The following is a 22,925-nucleotide window of genomic DNA, read 5'->3' as shown; positions in this document are numbered from 1 at the left end:
CTCTTTCTCTCTCTCTCTTTTCCAGATACAGAAGAGTAAAAAACAAAACAAAACCACACATATTGTAATCAAAAAGGGACTGCAAATTTCTTTCATCATTCTAACTGATCTCCTTCCGCAAAGACCAGTTTTTTGGGGAGGGCATTATGCAGCTTCTAAAAGCGCCTGCTTCTTCTTGTTCCTCTCACTGGCTACTTCGCAGTCAATGACTTTGGGGGTTTTCATTTTGGGACTTTGGGGTTTGTTTGTTTTTTTCTTTCCTTCTTCATGTAAGTGGTTTTTTTGGGGATTTTGGGGTTGTTTTTTTAAAAATGAAATTTCCCCTTAGCGAAATGACTCTTCATTCGGGACTTGCAGATCAAGCAAATGTGAGACCTTTTGAGTCACAGCTTACAAAAAAAAATATATTCTGACATGGTGAAGCAGAGACTTTGGCACATCCGTGGAAAGAGACTTGGGGAAAAACACAGTTGTTTCCATGAGTTGTTTTAATGCACAAAGAAAGGAAGAGGAAAGAAGAACCCTTTAATTGTCTATTTGAAAGCCATGATTTAGAGCACTGGGGTTTCTGCAGATTCTTTTTTATATATATATATATAAATAAAAAGAATTCTGGCTATTTTACAAATAAGCAAATTGCTGAATTCCTAGACAGCTTTATAGTATTTTTCAAGAAGAAAAAAAAATACATTCAATAGATTTCATTTGCTGGACGTCTCCTTGATTTTGTGTACCTTTGATTGTCTTTTATTTGAGCCATCGTTTTGTTGGCTTGATACTGTAGCAAGAATGTCGCTCAGCCTCTGGGGGAAAGAAAGTGTTGTTTCTGTTGATTTCTGTAATAAGCACATTTTTTTTTAAAAAAAGTGCATCCTATCAACACACCTTTGTTACTCATAGCCTATTATTTTGACCCAAAGAACACTCTGAGGGAGCCTATCAATTCCTCCTTTGAAGATTTATTGCTGAATGAACTGGGGGAGTTAATTAGCCAATACAGTGGTACCTCGGGTTACATACGCTTCAGGTTACATACACTTCAGGTTACAGACTTTGCTAACCCAGAAATAGTCCTTCAGGTTAAGAACTTTGCTTCAGGATAAGAACAGAAATCGGGCTCCGGCAGTGCACCGGCAGTAGGAGGCCCCATTAGCTAAAGTGGTGCTTCAGGTTAAGAACCGTTTCAGGTTAAGAACGGACCTCCGGAACGAATTAAGTACTTAAGCCGAGGTACCACTGTAGAGGCAAACAGAATGCAATGCAATTCTGCCATCAGAGACGTAAGCGGAACTTAGAAGTTGCATCTCAACACTTTAAGGCTTGCACTGCCTCAATACTAAGCTGCCGAAATACTGTAATGCCCACCATTCAACTTTTGTCCCAGAGGCAACTGCTTCTGCCCTGGTACTATGCAGATTTGGTTGGGGGATAAATCCTGATTTCAGTGGGGCCTAGGTTTGGTTGAGCCAAACTGTGGTGGGCACGACAAGCACCAAATCCAAGCAGGATTTAATGTAGCCTGGTGTCACACTTAGGGTGCAATCCACTTAACCTCAAAGTAAGCCAAGGTCTACTTCTGAGTAGGCTTGTATAGGCCTGTTCATGGGTTCCTAACTCAAACACCAGCCTTCTTCTGTGAAGCATTTGCATGCAAAGAGACTTCTCTCTGGCTCATCCTTCAGTGGCATAAGATTGATGCAGATGGGAGGAAGATTATGCTGGTTAAGAACTTTTTAAATGAAATGCTGGACCTCACAGAATTCTGCCCAGGTTAGTGATTTTTGCTTGCCCTACATCGCTTATAAACCAGAGCCTTTCCCCCCAAAGGTAAATTCACATAAGGTTGCAAAATTATCTGATTTTTCCAATTGCCTGGTTTAGCTCTCATGACTTTCCACAAAGCTGGTAACTGCATCTTTCCCATAAGGATGGGAATCCTTAGACCTGAGCACACTCGCAAATTGTATTAAACCAGTTTAAAAGGAGTTCAGGTTTGTAGTATAGACTTGCAACGATATATTCACTCAGGTACAAAGTAACATGCTTTCTCATCCTCGATTCTATTTTGGAAAATACAGAGCTTGAGGATTTTTAAAAATTAGATATTTGCCCGAGACCATCTGAGTCCTAACTCTTCAGGGATTCTAAGCCAAATGTTCCCAAGACCAAAGAATTTTTATGAAGAAGTAATTTTAAATACTTTACAAAACAGGAGTGGACTTTCTGATCCTGATGAGTACAGCCAGATCCGTTGTATGTTTACTCATAAGTAAGTCTCACTGATTTTAATGTTGCTTATTCCCAGATAACTGAGCATTGCGGACGGTAGCCTCTTTCTTTCTTTCTTTCTTTCTTTCTTTCTTTCTTTCTTTCTTTCTTTCTTTCTTTCTTTCTTTTACTTTCCTTTAAAAAAATTGGTTTTAGAAAGGGCAGTTCCAATTCTAGAATAGCATCACTATATAAACCCAACATCTTTGTACTTGTCCTACATTTTAAGTAAAGAAATTGTAGGGGGGGTTGTTGTTGTTTTTTTGAAACTTCATGTTTCTCCATTTTCATATGCAAAGATGCTGGTTGCTTTGTCTTTTCAATATCTGAAGGCTGCTCTGGCCTCTTCTTAAAGGTCAGCAAAAAACTGATTATTCCTTACCCTCCAAAAACCTTTGAACTTCCTCACGTTTAGGGTGCTGAAAGGGAGGTGTTTGAACGGAGCTGCCTGACATAGGTTCTTGGTTTAACCTGAGGCAAGCCATTGTCTCAGTCCCCATTTGTAAATGAAAATAAATAATAAGTCATACTGAAGGATTTTCTGCCAGTGACTTACTATCTAGCTTTGGACACATCATTAGCAAGGTTATCTCTCCCACATATATGGAAATAATATTGTAATTATACATTATGGCTTTTAGAAGACACACATGATAAATGCTGGAGGCAGTGCTGTTGGCTTGTGAGCACATAATTTAATTTTACTCCAGATTTTTTTTGGGGGGGGAGGGGAGAGGGAGAGAAGTAAGGAACAGTCCTGAAAGAGCAGATAATGTGAGTTGAGGCTAGAAGTTCCCTAGGCACAGGTTTTCTTTCTGCCACATCAGCAGCAATATAAACCCCATGGATCTCTGCTATGCTGAGCAGGCCATCTTTCATAATTTGGAATAGCTACTACCCCGTGGTTTCTGTAATTACAAACAACATTACAGACATTTCCAACGTGCTGCAAATTATTTCTTCCTCTTGCAAGGCTCCTTCTGCATTGACACAGCAGCGTAAGAGCCCTGTTGGATCAACGCAGAGGCCCATCTAATCCGGCATCGCATTCTCACAGTACCAGCCAGGTGTCCAAGAGAGGCCCTTGCATGCCAGAGTGCTCTCCCCATCTGTGATCCCAACAGCCACCATTCACAGGCATACCAACTCTGTGATACTGCAAGTGGTTGTTGACAAGACCCCCCCCCCGATGTGGTCCAAAAGGAAAGCGGAGCAATACTTACGGCACCAGCATGGCTGCAGGCGTACAATGCGCCATCCAACCCATCTTAAGAGACTCCACTCCAGATTTGTGTAGGGTTTACTCCTTTTCTCCTGCCAAGATATCCTGCAAGACAGTGAAGGTTTAGGGTCTCCTAGATGGGCTCCCTTCCCAGGTTGATGAGCCCCATCTGCCCCTCATTTCTCTCTCCAGCACATGCAGAAACTGCCTTCTTGGCCATTGGACCCACAATTGGTCTCATCATCTCAATCCTCCAGAGCCCGTCTTTGTATGCAGGGGAAGTTCCTAACTCACTTCAACCATCATAGTTAGTACCAGTAGTTACTGAAAACCTCATCAATCAATCAATCAATCAATCAATCAATATGGTTATTGTTCTAGCCAAAGGCCACAGCAAATTTATAGCAATAACTTGAAGAAAAGAATACCACCCTTAACAATCCATGCATAATATAAGCTGATATCCATGGCGCAAAAGATAGGAGATACCAGAGACACCAATGAGTTTACATCTAGCTTAATTGCAAATTAAGCCTATGAATCACCAAAACAGCAATTTGTAAGCCTTATGTTTGACATTCACAACCTTTGCAACTGGTAGGCAAGTCAGTATGTGGTCTGCACAACTGTCACAAACCCGGCTATCTGTGTCTCTAAGGATTTTTAGACTTTGAAACTGTTGAGATTACTTATATTCCTGGAGATTTCTTATATTCCTATGAACCTCTGTGGATTCACTGATGTACCATATTTTTCGCCCCATAGGACGCACTTTTTCCCCTCCAAAAATGAAGGGGAAATGTGTGTGTGTCCTATGGGGCGAATGCAGGCTTTCGCACTGACCCCTCTCGCTCTCCAGACTTCGCGCAGCTCTCCGCAAGGTGCGGGAGCCCAGCGCTGGGCTCCCGCGGCTTGCGGAGAGTTGCCTCCATGCCTCCACGCCTGGGGGAAAAAATAAATTCCCCCCCTTTATTTCCCCCCAAAAAACTAGGTGCGCCTTATGGGACGGTGCGTCCTATAGGGCGAAAAATACAGTATCTATTGCTAGGTATGCTGTGTTTCCAATATTTGAGTAAGCACTTTGAAGGCTTCTACCGAAAAATACAATTCAAAAAGCACTTTTAAATTGTCTTTACTTTTAAATTGTATTTGTCCAGGGTGCTGAGAGTCGTAAGGGGACCCCTGTTCCCTCCCCCCCCCCAGAGCACCACATTTCCCAGAGTTCCCTGGGAAGAGGGGTTGATAGTTAGAATGGTAATTCTGTGAGGGGAATGGGGTCTCCCAGCAACTTTCAGCACCCAAAACAAATTGCAGTTTCTAGGATTCTATGAGGGAATCCATGACAGTTTAAAGTGATATGATATTGCTTTAAATATATAGTGCAGACAAGGCCTTCTTTAAGAAGTTGGATTTTCTGCAGTTGTGGGAAACATGAGGCAATCACTGGAAAATACAGGATTAAATAAGAACATCAGCCGGACTTCCCCATAAAATGTGAGCAAACGAGACATGAAAATTCTGCATTAAACGCAGAATAGCTCTGTGTAAGTTGTAAGAAATCTGAGAAAGTGCCCTCTCCCCTTTTTTTTCCTACAATGAGGACCACAATACTTGCCTCCAGGTTTTGTATTCAAGGATTGTCAAAGAACCTTCCTTTGCATAATGCAGGTCCAATGGCCTCAAAGTTTGAGGCTCTTTGAATGTAGAGATCTGAATTGGTTCATCATTTGCTTTTTCTAGCAACGTCACTTGTACAAAGAATAAAAATGGTTGTTTTTATTTAACCAAGAGAGACATTAGAAGTTTCCTGGCATTTAGGAAGAGTCCCTCTTCTGTTTCCTTAGCACCTAGTTTTAGAACTGTTCTTGCCTCAACAGAAGTATGACATGTACTGTAATTCCTGGTTTTTATCTGATTTGTTACACTCACATTTGTAAGACTTAAGCATCATCATTAATATCCTACTGTGCTGATTCTTTGTTTACATAGCTTTAAAAAAAATTCAAAAGAAATTGAACTTGGCGGTTATTTAACATGCTGTGGTCTAAACCACAGAACCTACAACTTGCCGATTAGAAGGTTGGCGGTTCAAATCCCCGTGAAGGGATGAGCTCCTGTTGCTCGGTCCCAGCTCCTGCCATCCTAGCAGTTCAAAAGCACATCAAAGCGCAAGTAGATAAATAGGTACCACTCCAGCGGGAAGGTAAACAGTGTTTCCGTGCACTGCTCTGGTTCGCCAGAAGCGGCTTAGTCATGCTGGCCACATGACCCGGAAGCTGTACGCCGGCTCTCTCGGCCAATAAAGCGAAATGAGCACCGCAACCCCAGAGTCAGCCACGACTGGACCTGATGGTCAGGGTTCCATTTACTTTTTTAAAACCTGCCACCCAGAATTGCTGCTAAACTCTTACCAAATAAACTAAATTTTATTCAGTCCGTGCAGGATCTAGGGTGTGTGAAAAGGACCTATAAAAGAAAGCACATGACATGTAGTTAAATAATTATTATCTTGTGGAATTTGCTGCTGCATGATGTAGCGAAGGACCGTCGTTTGGGTGCTTTTAAAGGAGGATTAGGCAAACCTACAGCAGATAAGTCTGTTGAGGGCTACTAGTTGGACTATAGGGAATCCCAGCTGAGCAACGTTAGGAAATGGCTGTTGCCATCAGATGCTACTTGCTTATGGGCTTCTCAAAGGCTGCTTAGTGCTGGATTCGATGGAGCTTTTGCACTGAGGCAACAGGCCTTGTCTTCAGCTCTAGATGCCAGAATTTGCTCCCTGCCCCCCAAGGTCGTCATTCTTCTCCTAGTAAAAAAGCAGAATTTGGGGAAAAGACACTAAATGATGTGGTTACTATACTAGTTTTTACCTTTTTTTTTTACCTGCATCACTTGATTAACTTGCCCTAGAATTTAATTGGGAGCATTTCTGTCCCAATGGGTGTAGTTGAGCTTTTGTCAGGGAAGGAGCGGGGGAGGGGGGAGAATCAAAACTAAGCACTTTGGTTTTGTAATAAAAAATAAAAATCTAAGTTTTCCTTGTGCAAGAATCTAAGGACATTATTTAGGATTTTAGCCAGAACTTTACAATGGAGATATATGAACTAAAATCTAGGGTCATTTCATAGGTTTCCCACCAAGGGTTTACTCTGGAGAAAACTGAGTGTACCAGTATGATGCAAACATTTGCAAATATGTTTGCCTCATGCTCAATTAGGTGTGCTCCTAAAACATCTTAGGTGTGCACCTAAAAATGAAATGTGTGAAGAGGCCGTAGAAAATTATGTTAATTTGTAACCCACGGGCATTGTAAAAATACGTTGCTCTGTCCATTTAGAAAAATGCCATTCAACTTAATTGCTAAAGCCAGAAGAACATTGGAGACCACCCAGAGAAAAATACACTGGGTTTGTTTCATCTTAAGATACAAAATTTAAGTGACGTGGGAATGCAGTGCTGACTATTCTCAACTGTTCTGGGAATTAATTTAAAGAAAACGTGTTCATTGTAATTTTTTTATTGGGAGGAATGGGCTTGTTGTCTCTAAATGTATAAAACAATTTTTCAGCATTTCAGGTTTTTTTTCCTGTAAATGAGTTCCTGTATGTTCTCCTTATTACCAAATAAAAGCAATGAGATCTCCAATTAGTATGGATTCCTGTTCTGTGCAAAAGCGAGTTAGCTTATCTAATGGAATAATGGAGCTGGTTGAGAGTGTTCATCACCGTTACTGTCTTGGGGGGGGCATTATAACTGTTCACAGATGCAAAACACACTTCTTTCGCTGCATGAAACTGGAGGAAATTAAAGGTCCTCCTGCCATTGCCTTTGGCGGTGTGGGAACAACTACAGTGGGGCTCCTTCCCACACCATCTAGCGACATCAGAGGCCTGGAGCATAGCTGTCAACCGTCCCTTATTTGGTGGGAAAGTCCCTTATCCCAGCGCCATGTCCTGCTGCTGTCCCTTATTAATGATGTCCCTTAAATTTCCCGGGTTTCAAAGGAAGCAGCTCCTCTCCCTCCCTCCCTCCCTCCCTCCCTCCCTGCCAGCCAGGGAGGAGGGAGGCTCCAACTGTGTTGCTTGGCTGGGGGGTGGAGCTTGCATGCCTTGTGCCAATCAAATCGGCCGCGTTTGCCTGGGGACTCGCCTTTGCTCAGCGCTTCCCAGCGGAGAGGTGACGGTGGTTTTCCTTGCTGCATCCCCTTTGCCGGGTTGCTGCGCTGTGGGAACCACCGCTTGAGGCTTTGTTTGGCTGCTGGCTGGGCTTTCTGCCTTTGGCTTGGAGGGGCTCAGAAGTTGAACATTACTGTGCTCCTTGGAAAATCCCTTATTTTGGCTGCTGGTCCCTTATTTTCAAGGCTGCTGGTCCCTTATTTTCAAATCTGTAAGTTTACAGATATGGCCTGGAGGCACATGGAAGAAGTCCATTATGCCATTTCTTCTCATGGCTAGCAATACTCTGCTTTCCATAATACTCTCCTCAAAGGCTCCTCAAAATTCTCCACCCTATTTGTGGGCAAAGAAATGGGGGCTGGATTCTACCTCATTTCTACAGGAGGATCAATTCCACATCAGCTTCCGGGGCAGGGGCTCATCAGCATTAGCAATGACTGTAGCATGGCTTCTTTCTTTTTCCCTAAGCCCCACTCTCCTGCTGCCACTGAAGGTCACAGTAGCAACCATTACTGGCTGCCATTTTGGATTTTTTATAATACCCTGGACCAAGTGTACTTTCGGGGACACTGGGAGGGAAATGCTGACCACCACACACAAAATAAATAACAATTGGCGGATAATATTTGGAGGGGATTTTCCCAATGCTGCCTTCTTTCATTCTGAGGAAAAAAAAACCTCCTGAATCTTCTCAGAAAAAATGACTTCTTTACTTTTTTTAAAAATTGTTTATCAGAGTTTGGGGCCGGTCTTTTGTAACGCTGTAGCAAAGGGGTGTGTGCAGGAATTTTTAAAATCAAGCAGAAGAGTTATATGGCCCTGTCAGCTACATGCAAACCTGCCATACACCCCTAAATCTGCCTCTGGCAAGAACATAGGAATAATAATAATAATAATAATAATAATAATAATACATTTATTGTCAATGTACAACCTGTGTACAATGAAATTAACCGAGCCTTGTAAGTTGCCTTATACTGAGTTGGAGCAATAGACTTTCCAGTTTAGTACAGTTTGCTTTTCTGGCTGTGTGCATTTTTTATTTTCCTCCGTGCAAGCAATGCTACATTATATATTTGCATCCTGCACCTCTCCCTTTATATTAGCTACAACCAGGGGCACCCACTTGTAGGTGCAGAGCCCTCCTCCCCATATTTTGGGGGACAGGGCTGCCCCCCTCCCAGTGTTCGAAGGGGGTGGAGAAGGCTGAGCGCAGAGTCAAATGTGGCACAGCTTCAGTGGCTGGCTGTTGAGGGGAAGGAGTGGGGAAGCAGCCCCCGGCCAGTGGCTGGAGGAGGAGGAGCCACTGGCCACTGAAGCCCCTCTGCTGCCGCATTTAGCTCCACCCCCTGACTCCTCCTGATATCTTGACATGTGACATCAGCCCCCCCCCTTTTTCCTTGGAAACTGGTGCCTCTGGCTACAACTTATGGCGAACCAGAGCAGTCTCAACTAGGGCCAGGGCCTTTTCAGTACTGGCCCCGACTTGGTGGAATGCTCTCTCACAAGAGACTAGGGCCCTGCGGGACTTGACATCTTTCCGCAGGGCCTGCAAGACAGAGCTGTTTTGCCTGGCCTTTGGTTTGTACTCAGTCTGTCCCTCATGTTTCCCTCCCCTTATGGTTTTGATCTATGGGCTACTTTTAAAATGAGGCTGCAATTTAAATTGCATTTTAACCTGTATTTTAAATTGGTTTTTCCCCCTATTATGTTTGTACTGTAATTTTACTGGTGTTAGCCACCCTGAGCCCGGCTCTGGCTGGGGAGGGTGGGGTATAAATAAAATTATTATTATTATTATTATTATTATTATTATTATTATTATTTATTAACACTGAGGCAGGTTAGCCAGAGAAACAGCAACTGGCCCAAGGTCACCCACTAAGCTTCGTGGCCAAGTCAACTTAATGTCTTTCCACATTTTTATAAGGTGTCAAGGTGAACAAGTTGCAATGGGTGATACTACTTACCCCGAGGGCAAGAAGAGTATTAGGTCCCATCTCCCCCCCCCCCACACACACACTTAAAGTGGCTAGATACAAATCCAGTAAAACAGAGAATACATAGTGTAACAATAGCAGTTCCAAAGCAGCCCCCAAAACCAGCCACAATGAGTTGATTAAAACCTGAGAAAACAAAATAGCTCCCATGTTAATGGACCTGCGTAGCAGCATTTCAGACTAACCAGTTAAGGCTGCAGTCCTGCGCATGCTTCCCAGGATCAGGGAGGAAGTCCCACGAAGGTCAGTGGTGCTCATATCTGAGTAAAAATATGCAGAGGAATACAGTTACAGTGGTGCCTCGCAAGAGGAAAAGAATCCGTTCCGCGATTCTCTTCGTCTAGCGGTTTTTTCGTCTTGCGAAGCAAGCCCATTGACAGCTTAGCAGATTAGCGCTATTAGCGGTCTAGCAGCTTTTAGCGATCAGCTGTTAAGCGGCTTATCAGTGGAATAGCTGATAAGCGGCTTAGCGGCTTAGGAAAGGGAGGAAAAAAGCGGGGGGAAAACCACGGGAACTTGCAAGATGTTTTCATCTTGCGAAGCAACCCCATAGAGAAATTCGTTTAGCGAAGCGCCTCCAAAACGGAAAACCCTTTCGTCTAGCGGGTTTTCCATCTTGCGAGGCGTTCGTCTTGCGGGGCACCACTGTACAGTGGTTACATACAGTTCATTGGTTACATACGCTTCAGGTTATATACGCTTCAGGTTACAGACTCTGCTAACCCAGAAATAGTGCTTCAGGTTAAGAACTTTGCTTCAGGATGAGAACAGAAATTGGGCTCCGGTGGCACAGCAGCAGCAGGAGGCCCCATTAGCTAAAGTGGTGCTTCAGGTTAAGAACAGTTTCAGGTTAAGAACGGACCTCCAGAATGAATTAAGTACTTAACCCGAGGTACCACTGTATTGCAGCAGAAACTCGCTGCTGCCGATTTTCAGGTTATGTTACAATCAATGTGTTCCTTGGTGAAGCCTTGCGGGACAGGTGTGCAACTCCTGAAATGCAGAAATGTGTCCCAGTGGCATGCAAGCCTAGGTATGTCTAGTCAGAACTAAGTCCCAGTGGTTTCATTGGAACTGACCCCCAAGTAAGTGCGCATACGACAGCAGATTAAGTTTGCTGTGGACAAAAATAAAAAAAGGAAAAAGGCAACTAGTGAAATACTAAAGCTTGTATTTTTCTTCTGCAATACAGGGTTGCCATATTGGTCAACATTTGTTTTAGTTTAAAAGGGTAGGGCTAAGAGGGAGGGTGTGGTTTGAGGATGAATGGGAGGGGCAAAAGGTTCCCCCAAACCCCATGATTTGGTGTTAGAGCTAATACAGTGGTGCCCCACAAGACGAATGCCTCGCAAGACGGAAAACCTGCTAGACGAAAGGGTTTTCCGTTTTGGAGGCGCTTCGCAAAATGAATTTCCTATGGGCTTGCTGCGCAAGACGAAAATGTCTTGCGAGTTCCTGCGGGTTTTTTTCCCTCCCCCCCTTTTTCTCAGCCGCTAAGCCGCTTATCTGCTTATCCGCTAAGCCGCTAAAAGCCGCTAATAGTGCTAATAGCGCTAAGCCGCTAAGCCGTCAATGGGCTTGCTTCGCAAGACGAAAAAACCGCTAGACAAAGAGACTCGTGGAACGGATTCTTTTCGTCTTGCGAGGCACCACTGTACTAGGAACACTGTAACTGCAGCAAAATCCACCAAATCCAATCCAGTTATCTACTGTTGCCACAGTAGATAGGAATATAGTAAAGGTAAAGGTACCCCTGACTGATAGGTCAAGTCGTAGACAACTCTGAGGTTGCACGCTTATCTCGCTCTATAGGCCGAGGGAGCCGGCGTTTGTCTGCAGACAGTTTTTCCGGGTCATGTGGCCAGCATGACTAAGCTGCTTCTGGCAAACCAGAGCAGCGCACGGAAACACCGTTTACCTTCCCGCCAGAGTGGTACCTATTTATCTACTTGCACTTGACGTGCTTTTGAACTGCTAGGTGGGCAGGAGCTGGGACCAATCTACTAAATCATCACATGAATATACTTGAAGATGCTACTATAATTCACCCTCTTTTTTATTTTTCAAGGTTCAAAACAACTTATGAAACCCGCACCATTGCCAGAATCCTCAAATCGGCTCACGCTGCCAGGTTAGTGAGTCCCTCTGTGCTCAGATATGCAACCTCAGACGTAGCTGATCGGTATTTTGTCAGTGAGAACTGACTCCATCTATTTCTATACCCGCTCATCAATGTCACAATTAATGGCCAACATGAACATCTCTCCCATGTCTGCTATGGATCAGAGGTCAAATGTTTCAGCTTTTTTCATGTGCATCTGCTTTTCTGTTGTGTCACCAACCTGTATCCTAAGATTTTAACCCTGTGGTTAAGTCTGGCCAATAGTGCTGAACAAGATAAGTGAACAGATCTGGGGTTGTAGTCAATGGTATCTGGGGATGGTGCTGGACCACATGGGAGTAGCAAATGGGTGATCTCATATATATTCCATACTCACAGAACATTGGTTGCTAGATCATCTTCTGCTTCCTCCTCTTTGTCTTCTCTGCTGCTTTTGTCATGAAAATTGAATAGCATTGCCTTTAAACAACAACAACAAAAAAAACCTTTCCCGTTCCTGTGCCTTTTTACATCAGCCTGACATACAGTAATTAAGGAGCAGGGAATATTTGGCAGCCCTAATAGAGAATAGCTGTCCACTGGATTGGGAAGGAGGCCGGAAACATCTTTCCCAAAGCCCGGAAAGCTTCTGCCTGGCTTAGGGAAGGAGGTATGATGCTCAACGAGTGCAACATCAGCACATGGCAATGCCAGGCCCCACCAAATTGCTCAGATGCCAGTCCTCCATTTGGTCGATAGGGCTTTCTCTTGGGTAAGTAATATAATAATAATAATAATAATAATAATAATAATAATTTATTTATTTATTTATACCCCGCCCATCTGGCTGGGTTTCCCCAGGCACTCTGGGCGGCTTCCAACAAAACACCAAAATACAATAACCTATTAAACATTAAAAGCTTCCCTAAAGAGGGCTGCCTTCAGATGTCTTCTAAATCTTTGGTAGTTATTTTTCTCTTTGATATCTGGTGGGAGGGCATTCCACAGGGCGGCTGCCACTACCGATAAGGCCCTCTGCCTGGTTCTCTGTAACTTGGCTTCTCGCAATGAGGGAACCGCCAGAAGGCCCTTGGCGCTGGACCTCAGTGTCCGGGCAGAACGATAGGGGTGGAGATGCTCCTTCAGGTATACTGGACCCAGGCTGTTTAGGGCTTTAAAGGTCAGGACCAACACTTTGAATTGTGCTTGGAAACATACTGGGAGCCAGTGTAGGTCTTTCAAGACCAGTGTTATATGGTCTTGGTGGCCACTCCCAGTCACCAGTCTAGCTGCTGCATTCTAGATTAGTTGTAGTTTCTGGGACACCTTCAAAGGTAGTCCCACATAGAGCGCATTGCAGTAGTCCAAGCGAGAGATAACTAGAGCATGCACCACTCTGGCGAGGCAGTCCGCAGGCAGATAGGGTCTCAGCCTGCGTACCAGATGGAGCTGATAAACAGCTGCCCTGGACACAGACTTGACCTGTGCCTCCATGGACAGCTGTGAGTCCAGAATGACTCCCAGGCTGCACACCTAGTCCTTCAGGGGCACGGTTACACCATTCAGGACCATAAGACTGCAGTCTTTGCCTTATCTAACTGTAGTTGGATCAGAGCTCAGATGTCTCCCGCCGGAGAACTGAAAAGGATCTGACATTGGAATGCTCTTCACCCCCATTCCAAGCCAAGGTTCCCTTCCAATATGGTGGAGGTGGTGGCAGCCTTGAGGACACAGATCCCAGGGAGAAGTTGGATTAGGGTTCAAGGAGGTTCAAGAAAACTAAACACTTGTCTCCATTGGCTCTTTGATCTTCGCTAGAATCAGGTGCATCCAAGTTGGCTATACAGTGGTACCTCCGGTTACAGACGCTTCAGGTTACAGACGCTTCAGGTTACAGACTCCGCTAACCCAGAAATAGTACCTCAGGTTAAGAACTTTGCTTCAGGATGAGAACAGAAATCATGCTCCGGCGGCGTGGCGGCAGTGGGAGGCCCCACTAGCTAAAATGGTGCTTCAGGTTAAGAACAGTTTCAGGTTAAGAATGGACCTCCAGAACGAATGAAGTTCTTAACCCGAGGTACCACTGTACTAAAAAGCTCAGTACAGCTCTGCACCGGTCTGCAAAAATACTCTGATACCATCGTAACTTTTTCACAGCTGAGTTCTGTATCATTACGATGGTGGCAAACAGTTACGTTTGGTAAGGTAACACAAAGCTCAGCAGATGTTTCTTCCAGAGAATCCAGCAAGCAAGCAAGCCATAATGAGTATTGGATATTTCTTCCTATGACACTGCGAATCATCACACACTGTAATATCATCAGAGGCATGTGGACAGTGATTGAAAATAAAAGAAACCTCTGGCACACCACCAAGGTGTACCATGTGAAGACCATTGTTATGCCATTTGCCTGAAGCAATTCTTAAACAAAGGTACAGTCCAATAGTATACAAGTATTCTGACTCCCACTAGCTGCACTGCCTAGTGTACCTTGTAGAATTAGAGGCAGATATCTTCCGCTTCCGTAAGCCTAGTGTCACCTTCATGCATTTCTGTTGGGGTTGATGTCCTTTTGAGTATGGTATTCTGCCTTGCAGAAAACTAAGATTCGTCAGGAAAGAGCATCACCTCCTCAACATGCCAGCCCAATTGCTCGGAGGCAATTTAAAGAAAAGCATGCACTTCCCTTCTCCCCAAATGTTCAGGTTAGTATGAACATTATGACGAAATTGACATTTCACGTAGGTGGTGTTGGCGTAACGAGAACAATGGGTTAAATTGCACTGTGCTTGGTCTCAGTGTCTTGAGCAGCACAGGCAGCCCACATCCAGATGTTCTGAGATAAGGATGCCAGGTGCGCTGCGTTACCATAGCAACACCAGCGAGGCTGAGTGTAGGACTTGCTGAACCATCCCACTGGTTCAGGAATGTAGAGATGGGAATAACAGTCTCTAGGGCACTGCTTTCATTGTGCCTGTGTTCCTGAAGTTGCGCCTGTCCTGATACTATCCTGTAGGACTTTCGGGGTCTGATTCTGAACCTGTGGGAGTCAGGGGAAGAGGCTGTGGGTTTTACACGGCAGCGTTATCTAGCATGGTGATAGTGTTAGAGGATCTGTGTATATGTATCTTTACTTCAAAGATGAGAAAAAGGATATATACAGTCGTACCTCTACTTACGTATCCCTCTGGATAAGGAATCTTCGGGTTACGGCTGCAGCAAACCCGGAAGTGTATACTTTTGGGTTTTGCCGTGTGCGCATGCACAGAACTGCTCTGCGCACCTTGCACATGTGCAGAAGCGCTCAATCGTGCAGTGTCCATGCGCAGAAGCGCTCCATTGTGCATGCGCAGAAGTGCACCTCTATTTGCGTACTTTTTGGGTTGCAAACAGACCCCCGGAACGAATTAAGTTCGTATCCGGAGGGTCCAATGTAGTAGATAGGAGTGTTTAGCTCTGCTTTGCTCCTTTGGACTGAACGGGGAAGGCCTTCTTTGGGACAGCTATATCTCCCATGGTCTCCCACAATGTGCAGAGGAAGGAAGGAGGGAAGCGGGGAAGGAGAGAAGGAAAGCAGGAAGGAAAACTGGAAAAACCTCTCTTTCCTCACTGTCCATCTCCACTACTACTGATAGCATGTAAGGGAAGAGAGGAGGGTGTTTGAAGGAAAACCTGTATGGGATGAAGATGTCATTTTTCCAAGCTCTCAAGATCGACTCACAAAAATTTACCTGAGCTTTTTGTGTGTGGAAGACCTCAGGTAGTTTCCAAGTCGATCCAACATGAGTTTTTCTGTCAGGAACTAATTTTTCATCATTACAGTGGTGCCCCGCAAGACGAATGCCTCGCAAGACGAAAAACTCGCTAGACGAAAGAGTTTTCCGTTTTTTGAGTCGTTCCGCAAGACGAATTTCCCTATGGGCTTGCTTCGCAAGACGAAATGTCTTGTGAGTTCTTGCGAGTTTGTTTCCTTTTTCTTAAAGCCGCTAAGCCGCTAATAGCTGTGCTTCGCAAGACGAAAAAACCGCAAGACGAAGAGACTCACGGAACGGATTAATTTCGTCTTGCGAGGCACCACTGTATGTAAGTACTTAACGTTACTCCTCTGACTTGAGACATGAAGATAAGAGTACTTGTCCATTTCTGAATTCCCCGAGGCAAAGGGCTCATCCACACTTCTGATTGTTTTTATTTGTCGCACCGCTTTCCCTGGGAAAACCTGCTGTTTACCGCTGAATCAGAACAACAAATCTCGGTTGGGTTATCCACAGATTTTCTGATTAAGTGGCAAACAGTGGATTTTCCCAGGAAAAGAGGTGGGACAAAAACACTGCTTGGACCCATGCCTACAAGCCACAGACCTGCACCTAGAAATAGTGGCACAATGGAAGTGTTGATGATCCCTTGTTGAATAGGCCTTGAAACAGGTGAGCACTGTATTATCATTTCAGAAGTCCTTCAGTTACTTGTGTAGTGGTATGTCTTATGATATGCAGCCAACCCTAAGTTGATGCAGGGGGGAAACTCCCCAAAATGAGTTAAGCAAAAATATATTTTTTACTGTTTGGTGTATTAGCAGCAATGATTTCTAGGCACATCAATTACGATTTGCATTTCCCTCCATAGATCGCCTGAACTTGAAAACCAGCAACAATGCCCATCTCACCTCAAGGAACCAGAAGCAACAATTTTAAAAAGCAGACTTTCCTGGGGGTGGAAGTCACTGTCTTCCTTCCTTAAAAGAAAAACTTTTATCATTTTAATATGTCCTGCGCAACACAACCCTGGAATAGGCCTACATTAGTTCTGTTCACAACGCTAACTTGTTATATCTGCCTCAATAAATATATATATATATATATATATATATATATATATATATATATATATACACAGAGAGAGACATTTGGAACGGGACTTATGCAGCAAGCGAGCTGTACTGTATTGCTTTCTTTAATAAAGTTCTGCCACAAAAGTTTTGGCACTAATATACTTGCAAAAATGAAGGTTTCCCCCCCTCTCTAGCCAAACTTATTTGTATGGCTAGTAACGCCACCCATTTCCTCATTTCTGCATTTCACGCTTAAATATTGAGGTCTGTTTGTAAGGTGGTTTGACAGCGTACAGTGGTGACCCGCAAGATGAACGCCTCGCAAGACGGAAAACCCGCTAGACGAAAGGGTTTTCCGTTTTGGAGGTGCTTCGCAAAACGAATTTCCCTATGGGCTTGCTTCGCAAGACGAAAATGTCTTGCGAGTTCCTGCGGGGTTTTTTCCCTCCCCCCCCCTTTTCCTAAGTCCTAAGCCGCTTACTAGCTGATCCGCTAAAAGCCGCTAAACCGCTAAGCTGTCAATGGGCTTGCTTCGCAAGATGAAAAAACCGCTATACGAAGAGCCTCACGGAATGGATTAATTTCGTCTTGCGAGGCACCACTGTATTTCCATACAGTTGTGCACTCCAACCGAGGTTAGATGCATATTGAACACAAGAAGGCTCCAGCAGCAATATCTGTACTCTGAACATCAACTGCTCCCTTGAACAGGTTCCTACAAGCATTACACCAGCAACTGACCCAGCACCTGAAATTTGCGTGCATTTAAACCTTTGTAAGAAAACCAGTACCAGTGCTGTATCTGGCTGTTCTGGAGCTGGCGAAGAGATTTACTCTTCCCTCTTACCAGCTCATCAGGTTCCAAACAACTGTCACCACTTATCTGCAGGCTTGATAAGGCCCTAAGCTACTGAAGGTAATGGGGCCCTTTATATTTCCAGCTGTCCTTTGTCAGCAACAAATTGTCGCCGGTTTTTTGTGTTGAATATATGCTATATGGTAATGTATGGACCTAAAGCCCTTTGCACATGTTGCTATGCAACTAGTCCATGCAGAATGTAGGCACCCTATACAGTGGTGCCCCGCAAGACGAACGCCTCGCAAGACGAAAAACCCGCTAGACGAAAAGGTTTTCCGTTTTGGAGGCGCTTCGCAAAACGAATTTCCCTATGGGCTTACTTTGCAAGACGAAAATGTCTTGTGAGTTCCTGCGGGGTTTTTTCCCTTCCCCCCCCCTTTTCCTAAGCCCTAAGCCGCTTATCAGCTGATCCGCTAAAAGCCACTAAACCGCTAATAGCACTAATCGACTAAGTGTCAATGGGCTTGCTTCGCAAGACGAAAAAACCGCTATACGAAGAGCCTCACGGAACGGATTAATTTCGTCTTGCAAGGCACCACTGTATATAGAAATGCGCAAACCAGTGATATTTTAGGGAGCAGGCTAGCAGGCGGGGCCCATTACATCATAGGAGCCTACACAACACAAAACACTGCTGCTGTAGGTAGGTTTTATTTTATTTGTTTTTTATCTTATATTTTGGAAACATACATCCAGGTTTTTTTCCCCTTTAAATTTTTTTGGGGCCCCCAAGAGAGTGGGGCCCTAAGCTATAGCTTGTTTAGCTTATACTGTACGTAAATCTGGCACTGCTTATCTGACAAGATCTTTGCTTACATAGCCAGAGCTACTGCATGTCTGCATAAGCTGAATCTGGGTGAGCTGTTTTTTACATTGACAAATCCGTAACCATCTCATATCGTGCAGAAAAGGATGACCCAAGTCAACAGGATGTGGGCTGGTGCAACTCCCTTCCCTCATAAAATAAGTTGACAACTGATTTTATGCAATATTAGTTCTACTCAAGAGTAGACCCACTGAAGTTCATTAGCACGGTTAACATTCTGAGACTCGCAGGTAGGCAGAGGGCTAGTTGGCTCCATGACCCAATTGGAGGCATCTCAGAGGCAGTGGCTTGGCTGTGGTGTGAGGACAGGATCAGATTGGACTTTTCTCTGGCATTTGTATTCCATGCTTCCTCCAAAGCCTGTGTGGAATTATCCCATTTGGTCCTTGCAACAACTTTGTGAGTTTGCTGAAGTGCGCTGACAAAGTGACTTGCAAATGGGAATTCGGATCTAGGATCTGATCCAAGGCTATCCACGGATTCACTACACTTGGTAATTTGGATACTTTTCCCAGAGGAAAGTAGCCCTCTGAGTGAGTTGTTTCTAGGGCTGGCACAAGGGTGGTGGCAAAGCCTTCTTGATCCTGCATTTAGTAGCAAGAAAGAGCCAAGTCTGAGCTGCTCAGCCATCCTTGGTCTTACATCAGCAGCTGCAAACATTTATTTCATATTTGCTGAGCAAAATCGGAGGTCTCACTCTCATTGCTTGCTTATATTGAGCCACATGCTGGCAGTGGGCAGGGCCAAAGCCCATGGTAGGTAGGGCAAGAGCCAGTTGTGGGTGGGGCTGCCCCTTTTCTCTCCCCTCTCTTTCTCTCTCCCCTCCTCCCTGCTCAGCAAAATGTCAAGGGAAGGACAGGTTATTCTTCCCAGAAGCCAACTGCAGGTGGGTTTTGAAATGAGGCTGATGCCACATGAAATTAAGCTGAGGGCTACATGTGGTCGCAAAGCCACAAGTCACCCACCCCTCGCCTAAGTGAGGTGAATAGGGATGGAAGGACTGGTCCATTTTGGTTCTCTGAGTTTCTCAAGTTTTCCCATTTTACACCCAGTTCTCCACATTTCTGCAGCAATTTGTGGATTTTTATTTTTTAAATCATCATGAAAACTCCTCAGCAATTCAGTGCAGATTTCTCCTCATAAGCATATTTTTGCAAGCAATTTCTCCTCATATAATGTATTTTTGTATGTTGGTGTTCAGCAATATATTCATTTTCATGCACACGTTTACCTAATATTTGCATTTTTGTAAACACTGGTTGGCTGGAGAACTGCATCGCAAAATTCAGGTAAGTGGGGATTGCAAAGGAAGACTATAGCTGTATCTACACAACTATAAAAAACACTATTAAAAACCGTTATAAAAGCTCACAACGGAAATTATCTTTGACTTTCGATTTCAGCTCTAACAGTGCCATCTGGTCTCACATTGTTATAACAAATTTATAATGTTATAATCTGACTAATGTAGCCAAGTCCTATGTCTGAGATCTCATTTTGTGCAAGCTTGATGAATTCAGCTTTAAATGGGATCAAATTTGGAAGGAATCTCAGACAGATCACTATTACTTATGCATAGGTTTTTTGCAAAGTTAATATTGCTCTTCCTTTTACGTATTTGGATTACTGTCTGGCTGTGGGATACAGAGGGAGAAATCTGCAGGTGCCAGCAATTGATTCGCCTGACTTGCTTCTGCTTTTATCTTCTTCCTCTCCAGCCCTCAAACCTCCAATCCATCATTTCAACAAAGCCAGTTACGCCTCCACGAGCACCACTTTCCCACCTTTCCCCAAGAAAACAGAGGACTACTTGGTGAAGTACAAGCTGCTTGATCAGAGGGGCAGAATGAAGAAGATCCAGCACATTTCACAGCACTGGAATAAGAAATAGACGGGAAAGGAAAGCGTCGTCCCTTTATCCCTGCCCTGCCCCCACCTGATAGCCAGTTATTCATAGAGGACATTTTGGAACCAGAGCAAAAAGCATTTTGAAAGCTGCACAAAATTATTGGGGGAAAGTATGTAATGTAACATGTGCAATGGAAGCATTTCCTAGTCATAACTCATCCAGTTTCACCAAGATGCCCTGCATATAGTAGCATCAAACCCCTTCACCCTTGTGCACAAAATCCCTGCGTCTGCATTCAGGATTGGGTCCTGACTGAGTAATCATTTCTCGACTGTATCTGCCCACATAGCCCATAATAGGTGACTGGCATGGCCAACTTTGGCAGTCAATTACCTTTTCAGAGAGGTGACCTGAACCCAGTTTTACAGAGGGTGGGTTGTTTGGTTTTTTCCAATGTGTCTTTGAAGGGGCTACTCTCGTCTGGTTTAGCCATTTCCCAAGATGTGGTCTAGGAGCCACAGGTGAGAAAAATTATCCCGGAAGGAGCATGACACCCACAATAAACACACATAGTGTCATACCTCGGATTACAAACGCTTCAGGAAGTAACAGAACAGGTTACTTCCGGGTTTCGGCACTCACGTATACACAGAAGCACTAAATCGTGCTTTGCGCTTGCGCAGAAGTGCCGAATTGGGACCTGTGTGTGCGCAGACGTGGCGCTGTGGGTTGTGAACGCCGCAGGTTGAGAACTTGCCTCTGGCACGGATCACGTTCGCAACCTGAGCGTCCACTATATATGTATATTTCTGGTGCTACCAGAGCAGAGCATTAGGGAACAGATAGTAATCTAAGCTTAGACAAATCCAGCAGCCAATCTGTCTCTAGGCCGGTTTCACCTGGACATTGTACTTAATGGGATCTTTCTACCAAAAGAAGAGTGTTCACATTTGCATAGGTCTCCATTTCAGTTCATTTTTATTTCTCCCCTCTCCTCTGCTCCTTCAATTTAGGAAAAACCGAGGCTTTATTTCTGGAATTGAGATGATTGTGTTGCAGCATCGTTGTTTTATAAGCAGGCAGACCAAAAGCAAGGCATTCATATATGATAACGGTCTCCCCTTGGGAGGTTGTGGACTCTCCTACCTTGAAGGTTTTTAAGCAGACGTTGGATGGCCATCTGTCATGGATGCCTTAGCTGTGTTTCCTGCATTCCAGGGGGTTGGACTAAATGCCCCTTGGGGTCCCTTCCAGCTCTACAGTTCTATGATTATGCAATTCTATTACAGTCGTACCTTGGTTGGCAAATGCCTTGCGACTTGAACGTTTTGGCTCCCGAACGTCACAAACCAGGAAGTGAGTGTTCTGATTTGCGAATGTTCTTTGGAACCCGAACATCCGACACGGCTTACGATTGGCTGCAGGAGCATCCTGCAGCCAATTGGAAGCCGCAATTTGATTTTTGAACGTTTTCGGAAGTCAAACGGACTCCCGGAATGAATTCCATTAGTTAACTAAGGTACGACTGTACAGTTTTCCTAGAGCAGGGCTCTAGGCCGAGTGGGATCCACTCCAGGTCAGTCTGGCCCTTGAGAATCTCTCTAGGCATCAGAACTTCACTTGTCCTGAGCCTGGAATGTCTTTTTCACTTGCCTGGAGAGGGAGAAAGCTCTTTGTGGCCCTGTGTCTAGACATATCTGACTTGTGAGTGGCTGCAATGCAACCTGGCATCCTACAAATATGAGGATCATATCCTTTGTGTCTCCTGCCTCTACCTCTGGAGCCTGGGGCTTTCTGAATGCAAAAGCATCAGCTCTACCAGTGAGCTAACACCTTTCCCCAAGGGAAGAAAGATATCATGGCTTCAGGCAGCAAAATGTCTTGAACAGACCCTGCTCCTCCTTCCAGGTCAAGGACCTCTGGAACAGCAACATGTCTGGGCAGAAGCTCAGGTCCAGCTGTGTAGGCTTCTAGGACTGATTCAGAAAAACCTGTAAAATGAACTCCTTGCCAGAGCTCAGGAGGCAGGCGGGGGGATGGAGAGAAAAGGGGAAATCCTTAACCAGTCAGGGTTTTTTCTGCCAGTATGTCTGCGTTCCTCATTCTCTTTAAGCAAATGAATTTTAATAAATGGGAAGACAGCAAGTCAACTGGAGCTGTCACGGAAAACCACATCGTCAGGAAAACTCCTGAGAACGTGTGTGTTCTAGGCCTACAAATGGGCAAGATATTCTTTTCAGTGGAATGGCTCCATGCAGTGGCGTAGCGTGGGGGGTGCAGGGGGGGCCGGCCGCACCGGGCGCAACTTCTGGGGTTAGGGCAAATCCACGGGTTAGGGGGCGCAAATCCACGGGTTAGGGGGCGCAAATCACTTGCCTTGCCCCGGGTGCTGACAACCCACGCTACGCCACTGGCTCCATGTCTTAAAGTCACTGTCCAGCCCAATCCTTTGTAGCACCTCAGAACTGTGTTCCCCTCTCCCCGCCCCCCAGGCATCATGCTTTGCTGAATCCACTCCTTTTCTTCTTTAATAGGAGAGTTGCCTATATCCTTGCACACAAAGCCTTGTAAAATTAGGGGGAGGGGGGTGAGAATGTGATTTTATGTCTTGGAATTTCATGACAAAAGGAGAAAATATTTTTGACATTGCTTGTAAAGTGTCACTTAGATTATCTGCAGAAAAGGTTGTATAAAATGCACTATTTTATTCTTCCAAATGAGCCTTGTTTATTTGTGAGTTTGTTTGTGCGGAGTCTTCCCTTTTCCTGTTTGCATATCCAGATGATATCGCAT

At 44.6% G+C, this 22,925-nt stretch overlaps 1 protein-coding gene and 2 long non-coding RNA genes across 6 annotated transcripts in view; 2 read left to right on the top strand and 1 right to left on the bottom strand.

Moving 5' to 3' along the window:
* The window catches only part of PDE1C (phosphodiesterase 1C), a 278,643-nt gene extending 258,058 nt beyond the window's left edge, over window positions 1-20,585 (top strand). For 2 of the 4 annotated variants that reach the window (XM_081834770.1, XM_081834769.1), the window contains 2 exons: window positions 11,734-11,796; window positions 20,002-20,584. In XM_081834770.1, the coding sequence (XP_081690896.1) occupies window positions 11,734-11,796; window positions 20,002-20,174 (236 nt within the window). In that variant the 3' untranslated portion in view covers window positions 20,175-20,584. Of the gene's footprint in view, window positions 1-25; window positions 857-11,733; window positions 11,797-20,001 lie in introns of those variants that run through there. The other 2 variants (XM_081834768.1, XM_081834771.1) reach the window with 2 other exon arrangements.
* LOC309326294 lies at window positions 590-1,395 on the bottom strand. Its single transcript, XR_014150273.1, has 2 exons — window positions 1,251-1,395; window positions 590-1,006 (listed from the first exon to the last, which is right to left on the bottom strand). It is a non-coding gene; the product is annotated as an uncharacterized lncRNA (long non-coding RNA).
* Window positions 12,820-16,742, top strand: LOC309326277. Its single transcript, XR_014150250.1, has 2 exons — window positions 12,820-14,472; window positions 16,394-16,742. It is a non-coding gene; the product is annotated as an uncharacterized lncRNA (long non-coding RNA).
* Window positions 20,586-22,925: the final 2,340 nt, after the last annotated feature.

The sequence above is a fragment of the Podarcis erhardii genome, assembly GCF_964252035.2.
Source record: "Podarcis erhardii genome assembly, chromosome: 12".
Lineage (NCBI taxonomy): Eukaryota > Metazoa > Chordata > Lepidosauria > Squamata > Lacertidae > Podarcis > Podarcis erhardii.
This window is presented reverse-complemented; position numbering and strand designations above follow the sequence as displayed.